Here is a 12,913-nt window from a genome sequence, read left to right on the forward strand (position 1 = left end):
TCCTACAAACAAAATAAATTACATTTAAAAATCCAAATACAATACATCAAATAATATTACGGCAAAATCATTTATAAATGTGCAGATATCACATTTGGAACGCTATTAAACACTATACTTTTTTCTTGTTATCTCAGTATTCATGGCAACATACCTGCGCAAATCTCTCATGGTCTTATTTAAACCTCATTTTGAAGCCTTCTAGTAAGTTCCAACAGCTTTAAATTACTCGTATGCTGTTCTACTCCGTGTCATATAACGTAGTCCTACTCATGAGATATTAACGTGCATATCTGTGGAATACAAATCTGTGAAGTTCTTAATTGATATGCTATTTTGACACACTGCCCCAAGATATAATAAAAATTTTAATATATATATATATATATATATATATATATATATATATATATATATATATATATATATATATATATATATATATATATATGGTATAATATATAATAATGTAGCATCACAGCCAGTAGAGTAATGTTGAGTTGAGACTTTTATTTTAGAAAAGAATTTCGACGTCAAAAGCTTCGTTTTTGGCTTCTTTCACACTCACCAATAAAAGTCTTCTATTATGCTTCCTATTTATTCCTATTTAAGTATTCAATTATGGTGTGTACATTTTTGCTCCACTATGGTTTTCTTTTATAAACAAATATTGAATTAATAAAAACGTTAAAATAATTAGAATGTAAATGAAATCTATTCTATAAATAAATATTGTATAAACATATAATGAAGAGCACTTTAAACAAAAATAAAAATAAAATAAATGCAATAAATACAAATGGTGAATAAATATCGCGAGAAAATTTGAGAATTTGGGATTAGTTAGAGGAGGGTTAAGTTTCAAATAGCGTCTTAGCGCACTAGATAGTCTGTTAGTAATAGGACGTCACAATGAGGAGTACGTCTTTTTGTGTAGGGTTCATGGCGCATTAATATGCGCTTTAGGATGCAGCCGAGAAGTTTTGTGGCTCAGTCGGGAGAACTGTTGGAGGAGAGAAGGGTGTAAGGAGTCATCGGTTAGGATTTTTTAGAGTTCTCTTCTTTTTAAGACCGCGGCGGCTCATAACTCGACTCTGTTTCAACTGGACCTATTTAGCCCTAGATATGAGCTTTTTATTGTGAGTATGCTTTGTTTTTATTATCTTTATTCATGGCTATGCTAACGCTGTTGCGGCGGGACCGCAGGAGATGAGCCTGAAGTTGGCTCCTTAGTCGAATTCTCCCAGTCCACCTTAAATTTAAGAGGAGACGGGCGAATTCGAGCACGAAATTTGCTTAATTAGTGTTTACCAGATTTAATTTACCAGTGCAGAGCTAGGCTGTATTGTTAGAAGGAAGCGTTCACATATTTTAAATGAATTTAAGGTGGAACGAAATATTCGACGAAGCAGCAACTTCAGCTTCGTCAGATTCACAATAACGTAGCTAGCCAGCTATTTGGGATCTTTAATATATTCCAGTATTTCAATATTACCGCTCAGCCAACGTTTACATTTAGTTAAATTTGAACCTTGTCACAGATTCGCGAAAGGAAGAAAAAACCAGTCTTTGATTAATAGCTAAAATTCTGATATTTTAAGGTGGAACGTATATCTTAAGTAAAAGGCTTGCTAATAACGGTCAACTTCACCGTAAACGTCGCATTTTGAGCTCAGTTAAAACGTTTTAAGAAGAATGAGTTTGGGAGATTGGCTCCTTGGCTGTTTGGCACAAGAAAGCCCTCTGTTTCTGATTTCATGTTTTTGAGATAGTCGTTAAATTACACTGCAGTTGAACATCAAGCCTTTGAAATTGTTAGCTAGTGATAACATGTCTGTGTGGTTCTGTTAATACTGTTTATAGAAGGCAAATCATGAGCAGAACAAATCATCGGTTTAATGGCTTTCTGTTTTGAAACAACAGTGTTACAAAGACAGAAAATCAGGGATTAATACGTCACAAACTTAAAGAACCAACTCCTTCAAATAAGTCTGAGAACATTTCATATTTATCCACCTGTACGTACTGAATGAAGGCAAATAACTTACATTAAACCACTGTTTAAGGGCATTAGGGTTTTTTTGCTTGGAATTGTTTTTTAAATTTGTAAGACTGGTGCACAGAACAGGTGAGTTTTTAGAAGTTTATTCAATGGTAATATTAGTACATCACAATATCAAATATTACAGTATGTGGCAGTAAAGTTAATGAAGCTGTGTTACTGCTGCACCTATAAAATACTTATCCATTTATTTGGAATTGTTTAATTTAGAAAAACCAAAGGACCAAAGCATAGATGCTTACATTTTAATGAATAAAACTGTGGTGCATTCTGTAAAGTCAAATAACCGTTTAAAATCAGTCTGTCTAGCACTTTAAGATGTTGCACTTTCATTGCACATTTGTGAACCTTTTGTAGAACCATTTTACCAACAGTGTACTCTAAAATGCCTTTCAAGCCTGATATAACTTAATGTGACACCAAAGAGAACTTAACCTAAATTCTACTGTAATTTAAGAAAGAGAAACCAGGAAGATTTTCTCAAATTGATAAAAACAGTTGTTATTAAACGTTTGTTTTGTAGTAAACCTCCTCTTTTTTAAATAAATCTGAGGCCCCCAAAACTGAAAAGTTATTCTTGACCTTCATTAGGCTTTTTCAAATCATTGATAGTGTGGAAACTGTCAAATGACTGTTTGGTGACATCCACAACCCCATACAGATATATTTTGATGTATTAATTTGAAACTGCTTACAAATTTAAGATCAAATTATGAGAAGTTTTCATATGAAACAAGTAGAAAGCGTTATTATAAAATATTAAATTTTAATACCCAGACAAGACCTCCATAAGCAGTTAATGACTAAAGAAACTGATATGGTAATACACTTCTAATAAAATCCACATGACACAACTAATCAGAATAATAAATACAGAGATTAAAGATTATTAAAGTCTGTTCCATGTTACAGATGTAATTCCCATCAAAATATGATTAAATAGTGGTTTTTGTTTTATGTTAAAGGCTAAGCACCACTTAATGGACCTCCATGAATATTTCACATTATTGTAGTTACTGACATATATAAGTATGAATTAAAATGAAAATAACAGCTTAATTTGCTTTAAAACTGACAATTTTATTAAATTGACGGAAAAACCAGAGCTCGCTACGGAAATTCTTGAACGCAACCGTGACGTCATTGGTGGACAACAGCTGAACAACGCCGCGGTAAAACACCGTTATGACCGACTGTTATGACAGTATCTAGCTATCACTAGCTAAATAACCAACATTATTCATGACAATAGCCTAGCAATAAGCTAAACTCAAATTTAGAGGTACCGTTATTCTTGTAAATGTGATCGAAGTCGAACTCGAATTCATCCGACACTATAAACCTCCGTAATGCAGCTACGTAGCCGAGTATGATCTGAGCCACCGAGTTTAACACTTTTTTTGACACTTTCATATCGCTGGTGCTTGGTCTTTTAAGCTCTTATGGTAAGCTCTGTCTTCAAACCCCAAATGCTGCTGTTCAGGATTGTGGCAGTCTGTTTGGACACCATGTGTTTAAACCTATCGTCCAGTATCTTTTGTCAGGCCCCCTCAACTGCAAATGTTTTTAATTTGGATACAATTTATTCATTTTTGTGACATGTTTAAAAACAGATAACCCAGTTTAAACTTTACTCTGACACTGATCCATGGTGTTGCTCTGGAGAGCAGTATTAAATAATCAAAAATATTTTGATCAAATATTTCTTTGAAACATTGGTCAGGTTTAAACATACTGCCCAAAGCTAGTGTTTTAGCAGTAATCTGCCTGTAGTTATAGGAACCTGATTTAATTGTAAATCCTTAAATGAAACATCTGACGGTACAGTGACATCAGTTTGTTTCATCTGTTTTAGTCATTTAAAGATAGAAACAAGGCACTCATGTAGCATGTAATAACATGTCGATAGATCTTAGTAGCAGATAAAAACACATTAACAGCTGGTACCGTTCTCCCCTCGGTTCTTTTATTTGTTTTGACTGAAGATTTCTGACTCAGCAGCTTACTGTTCTCTTCTAAATCTTTTTAAAGACACACTTTAGTCCGACTGAAGCATGAAACGGGTTGTTTCAAAACACTCTAGTGCCCATAGGCAGTGTCATTTGAGACAATAATGTAATGAAGTCTTGAGTTAAATTGAATCAGTTTGTTACCCACCATACAGTAGGGCCCTGTGCTGGTTATAGGTTTTGTTGTGAAGAGCATTTATTTGGCTCCGAGGCAGAGAACTTCTTCCGTATGAAGAAGTATGCAGTTAAAAAGGCAATTTCCTTTATTGGTTTATCTCTGCCTTTTTTTTGGCGAGGTCTTAGGAGACTGCAATTTCCCAAAATGCTTTAATACCCTTCGTAAGCACACGGTGCAACAGTGGGGGTTCATAGAATGTGCTTACCATTAGGCCCACAATTAAAAGAGAACAGAGAACTTGTATCTGCTCATGTTTATATGGGATCTTTACATTTCCGGTTGCGTTACAAACTAAAATTAGAGTTTCAGTGAATTGTTTTTCTGTGTACTTTCTCCATCTTGCTGTGACAAAACATTACTAACCCTTGAATTTGGAATTCAGTGTCTGTTTCCCGGCACATTGAACGATTAATCGAATGAAGTTCTTGTCCGACAGCTTTCACACCCAAACCAATTCTTTGCTAGAAGCTACTGTAAAAATAACAGTGAGTCACTCGATTGCACTCCACCATTGAAAGGTCTTGCCTTCTAAAGCCAAGCCCAGTTGGAAGAAGGCAGAAACTGTGGTGTCTGATATCAGCAACATTTGGTGTTGAAAAGAATGGAGCTGAATATAAAGGACTGGTCAGACCCAGAGAGAAATACCACATGCTCAGTTTTTCATGATGTAATGGTTTAGGTGCTTTTGGCTTTAGGTTTCAACCCCAGTTCCAATTTGTCCATCATCGATTCTCCATTTGTGTTTTGCAGATTAGTGCTCAAGTATACCCTTGTATGTTTTCTTCTAATTTAGTCTTATACCTGTTATATACTCCGTATGTGCACAAATTGACCTGGGAAAACTGTTGTTATGCTGCCTGCAAGTTTAATGAGGGCCTTGCTTCTGTGTGATCAAAGTAGCTGTAACAGCTAATGGGCTGAATAATGAGAATACTGAGGGCCAACTTGCTAACTTGCCAGTGCAACTGTTATGTTTCATGTTTACTTATTTTTTAACATGCAATTTGTTGCTACAATACTTTAAATAAAATAGAAAATATGGTAATATTATATTCTGCATGTATGAAAAACACAAAATCATACAAAAAATAAAATTAAATTTAAATATTCTCTTTTTTCTGTATTTTCCCTTCAGAGTCAAGGTCAAAGAAATGTTCTTAAGCCTCAAGTGATATTTGATTGCATTGCACGACTCACTTCCCTGATGAGAGGATATTATATTGCTGTGTTGATCATGTTTAGCATTGCAGAATTGCTTTGTGCGCACTGCAGCGTGTTAAAGCTGTCCTCAGGGATAAAAGTTAAAACTTTCCTTAGGGGAATTGGGTTTCAAGGTCAAAACAGGAGGTTGTGGAAGGTAGTGTTTTAGTAAGAAAGGGCTCCAGTGGATTCATGAGAACTTTAAAAAAAAACAAAACAAAAAAAACACAGTTATTTGTTTTTCAATGTGTTCTCTTTTACTTTGAATAGTTTCTCACTTTGATTCCTCTTACGTTCTCACAGTGGAAGCCGCTCGTCAAAGACGTTCAAGCCGAAAAAGAATATTCCAGAGGGCTCTCACCAGTATGAGTTACTGAAGCATGCCGAGGCCACCCTGGGCAGTGGGAACCTGCGCATGGCCGTCATGCTCCCGGATGGAGAGGACCTCAATGAATGGGTGGCAGTCAACAGTAAGCATCATGTGATCCTCCTGCATGTGCATACAGTATGATTCAGTTTTGCTTCAGGGTTTTGTTACTCATTTAGATTTACAACCAGCTTCTGTCTTCTAAAGATGCTGTGAGTTTGGTGTTTTGGTACTCTGTGCGTCTACTCAGAAGCACAGTGTTTTTAAAAAAATCTCAAAAACAAGGTGAGGTCTATTGTAGGCCTCAACATATTTATTTTTTTATATTTAGAATACAAGAAACTTTATGTTTTGCTACACAGATTTAGTGTGAATTAACCATAAAACAGTGTTTGCCATGTTTAACATGATTAAAAATAAATCCTGGATATACATATACATTCATTCATTTATAATCTGTAAGCGCTTATCCAGTTCAGGGTCACGGTGGGTCCAGAGCCTACCTGGAATTATTAGGCGCAGGGCAGGAATACTCCCTGGAGGGGGTGCTAGTCATTCACAGGGCAACACAGACACACACACACACACTCACTCACACACTCACACCTACGGACACTTTGAGTCGCCAATCCACCTACCAATGTGTGTTTTTGGACTGTGGGAGGAAACCGGAGCACCCGGAGGAAACCCACACGAACACAGGGAGAACACACCACACTCCTCACAGACAGTCACCCGGAGTAAACCCACATGAACACAGGGAGAACACACCAACTCCTCACAGACAGTCACCCGGAGCGGGAATCGAACCCACAACCTCCAGGTCCCTGGAGCTGTGTGACTGCGACACTAACCTGCTGCGCCACCGTGACGCCCCTACATACATTTTATGAATATAAAATTGGAGTATATTCTAGTGATGTTTCCAAAAATATTCAAATATTCACTATATTCAAAACCCATTTCCAGAAAAGTTGGTACATTTTGTAAAATACAATAAAACACATATAATTTATTAATTCATTTGAACTTTTATTTTACTGAAAAAAGTACAGAAAAAAAAAGATTTCCAATTTTTTTATTGAACAACTTGATTCACTAATTTTCTGTTTGTGAAACACACCACTGCACTAGGGGCTGTGAGCATACACCCAGAGCTGGGGGTGGGGTGGAACTGGGGCTGTTTGATTTGTTGCTGCTTCATGTCTATGCTGACAATAAACACTGATGTCTTCGATTCTCATTAGATTTTGACCGCTTGTTGTAGGCCTATTTCAATTTTTTCAATTCCTGTAAATAGTCTTTTCCCTTTTTGTCAGGCATCCCTAGTTGGTACCATGCTCAAAGTCTTGCTAACTCTTGACTACTGTTTGAGAAGCTTTTTCCACCCTTTGTGTACAACTTAGATGGGTTTATTAGTGGCCATGGATCAGTGAACATACATACTGGTGTGGGTCATTGCATCTTTTGAGGCTGCATACTTTTATGACAAGCCATTATACAACTTCTATTGATGTTCCACACGGTTCAGTGGCCCATTGCCCCATTCAGCTGTGGCAGACTTTCCCAAGACACTGAACTGACAGGGGTAAAAATAGGATTCCCAGTGTGTACTCTAACGTGGAACAATATAGCTTCATAATCCCCCTCCCTTTGTAATATCAATGTTGTTTTGCATTCCATTGGTTTGTGTTCATCTCTCTTTCTGCTTTCTTCCTTTCTATACATAGTTAGCCTACTTCTAGTGTGCTACTACCCATTTTGTGTTATCCTTGAGGCATTGACTGTTGCCTCTGGTTGCAGCCTGTTTAGAACAATGGAGATAAGGCAGTGGAACTAGCTTCTAATGTGTCTGTTAGCCTCAGGCGAAGGCGGTTTTCAGTGGCAGTAGTCTGGTTGATACGTCCATGGTGTTGGGTTTCATTTAATTGCGGAGGACTGAGCAAATGGGTGTAGCTTCAAGGCTTAAGCCTAGTAAGAGCAAAGCAGACTGACATTTTATATAAACATGCTGCATCTCACTGAAGTTACTATACATGTAAAGGTAAATTTCCCTTTCAGTTTCTCGCTGTTATTGTGTTCAAATGGATATGCGCTCTTAACCCCTTTTCTTCCCTTTGATAGTGGGAAAAGCTTTTTAAAACTTAAAGTTACAGTAGACATACAAACTATAGAAAGCCTGTTTAATGAATGTATGTTCTCAGTCCCTCTTAATGTGCCCATTGCATATTGCACATTGATTTGCTACTAATACATATCTTTGTGTTTTCCCCCAGCTGTGGACTTCTTTAATCAGATCAACATGCTGTATGGGACCATCACTGACTTCTGCACTGAGGAAAGCTGCCCTCTAATGTCTGCTGGACCTAAGTAAGTGACACTTTTTGCACTTCTTAACTGTTCTGTGCCAAATATCTCAGGAGAAACTATACTGAATAAAAGAGTTATTGTGTTGTAACTGTGCTAAGCAGGACATGCATTAAGGTGTGCAATCAATTTGAGATCAGCGTCATTCTGTGATTCATGATTGTTATGTATTGCTTATAAATATGATCTGAATTGATCTCCAGGTATGAATATCACTGGGCTGATGGAACCAACATAAAAAAGCCAATCAAATGCTCCGCTCCCAAGTACATTGATTACTTGATGACCTGGGTTCAGGACCAGCTTGATGATGAAACACTCTTTCCTTCAAAAATCGGTAGGAAGATTTATTTATTGCAAATGAACTGATGTGTCTGTATTGAATGTACTACGTTTAAAATGTTTTGATAATGATTAAGAAGTGACTGGAATTATGTCCTGAAGTTCTATACATTTTCAGCTTTGCTCTGAAATAAATGGATCACTTTGAGAATGTGTTCTCATTTATAAGTCCTTTTTTAAGTCCCTCTCAATTCTGTATCCCAGGTGTCCCTTTCCCAAAGAACTTCATGTCTGTGGCGAAGACCATCCTGAAACGACTGTTCCGTGTCTATGCTCACATCTACCACCAGCACTTTGACTCAGTCATCCAGCTGCAGGAGGAGGCCCATCTCAACACCTCCTTCAAGCACTTCATCTTCTTCGTTCAGGTGTGTGGGCGTGATATAGTTTGGTGCAATCGAAAAGCTATGAAGCTGCCTTTAAAAAAATAAATAAATAAAACAAATTCAGTATTTTTCACAAATTGTTTTAAAATTTATTAATCAATAAAGAAAATTATTGCTTACATATTCATGTACAGACATAAGTATACAGACGTACACCTAGACATTTAATCACATACATAAATACACATTTTCTCATATATTTAGTGTCCCAGAGAATAGTCTTTACAAAGTACATTAAGAGTCTTTTGTCTTTTTAACTCGGTCCTGATGCTCTTCATAAGTACATCACTAGAAACAAAAAACTGTTCTGTAGTCATTTTACATCATGTTTTCCACAACTTTGATTTAACCTCATCAATATTATAATCAAAAATACCATAATATGTACAGGAGGTCGTCGGGTTACGTCAGTCCTGAATTACGATGTTTCGTGGTTATCTCCCATTTACTGTATAAAGCCTTGTTTTGACTTAAGTGGTTTTGCGTCATAAACGTCGTAACGCGAACTCCGTGTTTGGTGTGTGCGGCGGAAGAATACCTCGGGACAGAGGAGGATAGTTGTGGGGATGAGTGCTTACAGTATGTTATTTATACAGTATGTACGTATGTTCCGACTTGCACCGAAAATCGGTTTGCGACGTAGGAACGGATCAACGTCGTAAGTCGAGGACCCCCTGTACATTTAATATTCACACAAAAATGTAAACCAATATCCTTTACTTTTTCCCCCATACCTCTTTATCCAAAGATTCTTCCTCTTGACACTTTCCTTTCCATTGTGAGGCATGTTTTCCATGTTGTGGCCTTTCACTTCTCAGTCGGTTTTGCTTTTAGGAAAAACGCGATGTCTTGTTGTTATTCTGCTGAACAAAAGGTCGTCCCTGATTAGTTGCATAATCTGCATTCCCTTTCTCGAAGGTGCACCCCTCTAATTTTTCTTATTCTTTTGTAGGAGTTCAACTTGATTGACAGGAAGGAACTTGCGCCCCTTCAGGAGCTGATCGAGAAGCTGACATCCAAGGACAGATAAAAACAAAACACATTTTACTTGTGCTCCAGTCTCCCCCTGGTTACTGTGCACAAACAGCCTGGCTTTGCTCTCAAATTGTGAGGCTGGCTCCTGGAACAGTGAAGACTAAACCGAACCGTTGTAGAAGCGTCCTCCATAGATTTGTGTCTTACTCTCCACAACTTTACAAAAGGTTCCTTTAACTTGGGTAATGATAACTCCCTGTGTTACCAATGTCCGTGTGAGGTTATTTCTCAAAGCAGATCGTATCTACGTAAGTGCCTGACGTACGTCCACCTTCAAATTGTAATTGTTTTATGAAAGAAGTACCACTATCACACTGAAAAGGGAAAAGCGATTCAGACATAAAGAGATGAAGATGAGCCCTGCTTGCTTTTGCAGTTTGTACCGTTTGTTCTAAAATCTATCATAGCTGGACCTTTTTTTTTTTCTCTCTTGGGTAAGCCTTTATCATTTATTAGTCGTAGTGGTGCTGCACACGAAAATAAAAATTTGCACTGGGCCTGTAGTTGCCTAACATGACCTTTTTGTACTAGTAGAGTAACTGAGAAATTAACACTAATTACATGCATCGAAACGTTCTGATTTTACATACGAATGCCCTTACAGGCGGGTGGGCCTTTAGATTTTGGTGGGAAGGAAATGGGGCTAATAAGATTACTATGCAATATCTGCATTCATTAAATCTCTGTATTCCTTTGCGCTTCATACCATAGACCACATTTGTAGAGGTTTTGGCCGTGAAATTACAGCTAGTGCCAATAATCCAGCCCACTGTGGACCCCTTGTGTGAGTAAAATCGAAGTAACCGCAAACGTCTGGAGAAAAACTCATAGTGCCGGCTTTTTCATTCATGTTTTTTCCCCCTCTTTCTCTCTGACATTAACCCTACAAGTTTGTTGTGTTCTGACTGAAGATGTTTCCTTAATGCTTTTTCCCATTAGAGACAAATATGAAGAGGGAAACCTGGACTTGTAAGAAATGCATAAATGGAATATATGATCAGTGTAAACATTTTAAGCATAAATCCATATGAATATCTGAATATTTTATGTACTATTGGTTGGTTTTTGTTGTTTGCACTTTGAATTGTTTGCATATTAAGAGGTTGTGAGTTCCACTAAAGCTACCTCTTCCCAGATTTATGATAATGATGCTATTTTGCAAAAGAAGATTTTATCGGTTTGTGTAAAGTGTGTCCCTACTGCAATAGAATGAAATCGCATTTATTTGCTGTTGATTGATTTGGTTTCACCCCATGAATGTCATATTTTTTATGAATGTTAATGAATAGGTAGGAGCTAGTGCTGGAAATGATTGCTTGACTTTTTCCACAGACTTTATTTCAAAATGATATAAGAAATAAAATCCTGAGAGCAGTGATTAAACACTATCTTTTTTTTTTTTTTTTTCTTTTTTATATAAGACTTGTAAATAATGTACACAGGTTAAGTTTGCAGTGGGAAGAAGAGAAAAGAGCTTAACTTTTTTGATTTTGTGGTACCATACTGAATGCTGTTTATAGTATAATAAAATTTGTTTGACCAATGTTGTCTTTTGAGTTTTCTCTATTCATTAAATCATACAGCATGTGTTTTATTGGTTGGCATGGCAACAATGCAGATCCTGGGGTTATGAGTTCAAACACCACCACGGGTCACTGCCTGTGAGCTGTTTGGTGTGTTCTCCCTGTGTCTGTGTGGGTTTCTCCCGAATGCTCAGTTATCCTCCCACATGTTTGTAGGTAGGCAGTTGTTCATAAGTAAGTGCAAAGATGTGAGTGGGTTGTCCAGGGTGTGTTCCTGCCTTGCACCCAGTGAATCCAGGTAGGGCCTGTTGCGACCTTGAAATGTGAAAATATAGTTAAAAGAAAATGAATGACTACGGTTAATTTTTACGTTTGCAGTTAAGGTCTTACTGCTGAAGGATTGTTTTCTAAACAATAATTTCCTTGTTTAATTTTACAGAAATTACTGCCATCTGCTAAATTGGTCATGTTTAGCTCCTCCAAGTTGGTACGTTTGAAGTACCCACTGCTGTAGGGTGCCATCTGCTGGAGGTTGCCTTAATGGCAGCTGCTACTGTGCGTTATCTTAAAAAAAACAATGGCGTCTCTGAACAGCTGAGTCTTTTAACTCGGTCATCGTTTCTGTGCTAGGTTTTTAATGCTGTAATAAGCGAGCAACTGGTAAATTAATGAGTTGACCTGTATTGTTAAAAACAAATAGACTTTACAGCTCTGTATTCTGATGATCTTCTCTTAAAGGAATTTCAAGTTCAAAACAACTGAATTCAGAGTTTTCCATCCTCTTAACCCTGACTGCTCAATCAGCCGAAACAAACTCTCATTCTTTAGATTTGCACTGAAGCTAATGGAGGTTAATGAACAAAGGCTTAGTTAAAGTTCAGGCTTTAGCATGGATGCTACTACTGTTTTGAGCTTTTCCATTCTTTTAATAGATAACAGTGTGTCCCTCTGTGTCAAAATGACACAAGCGAGTGAACTTGGTCGCATAAGCTACTATCTTTTTTTCATGATCCTTAGTGGAACTTTTACAGTTCTGTGTGGGGCTCTTAATTTTGTCATCCTACCACCTGCCTTTAGAAATGACCCAGCTGTATGACATATGAGGACCGTGTGGTAATAGACAGGAAAATACAAAGTACATATAAAATAGGTGTCCAATATTTGCAAGGTATTTTATGAATACGGAATTCAGTGCATGATTAAATATAATCTAGCTAATGCTACCTGTTGAAACAGGCTGTTCTTTAGAGGCCACTGGAAACTGACACATGTACAGACTTGCTGCAGTCATTCCATTAAATTCTCAGTAGTAAGAGTATGAACTGTGTCTGTGACATCACAATCATGAAGATTTTTGTTATTGTTGATAGCTTGAAGAGGTCTTAGCTCAGCTATGATTCTCACATCATGTCTGAGCCCCTGTCTCCCCAGCCAGGCCTTTCAG

The 12,913-nt window shown here is 37.3% G+C and overlaps 1 protein-coding gene across 1 annotated transcript; it reads left to right on the plus strand.

Annotated features, from left to right (window-relative positions):
• Positions 1-893: 893 nt before the first annotated feature.
• Positions 894-11,447, plus strand: LOC136678215 (MOB kinase activator 1B). Its single transcript, XM_066656179.1, has 6 exons — positions 894-1,139; positions 5,753-5,919; positions 8,093-8,186; positions 8,387-8,520; positions 8,730-8,893; positions 9,864-11,447. Exons 1-6 carry the CDS (start codon positions 1,126-1,128, stop codon positions 9,939-9,941), a joined length of 651 nt encoding a protein of 216 aa, XP_066512276.1. The 5' UTR covers positions 894-1,125; the 3' UTR covers positions 9,942-11,447.
• The last annotated feature ends 1,466 nt before the right edge of the window (positions 11,448-12,913 follow it).

This window comes from Hoplias malabaricus, chromosome Y (genome assembly GCF_029633855.1).
Source record: "Hoplias malabaricus isolate fHopMal1 chromosome Y, fHopMal1.hap1, whole genome shotgun sequence".
Lineage (NCBI taxonomy): Eukaryota > Metazoa > Chordata > Actinopteri > Characiformes > Erythrinidae > Hoplias > Hoplias malabaricus.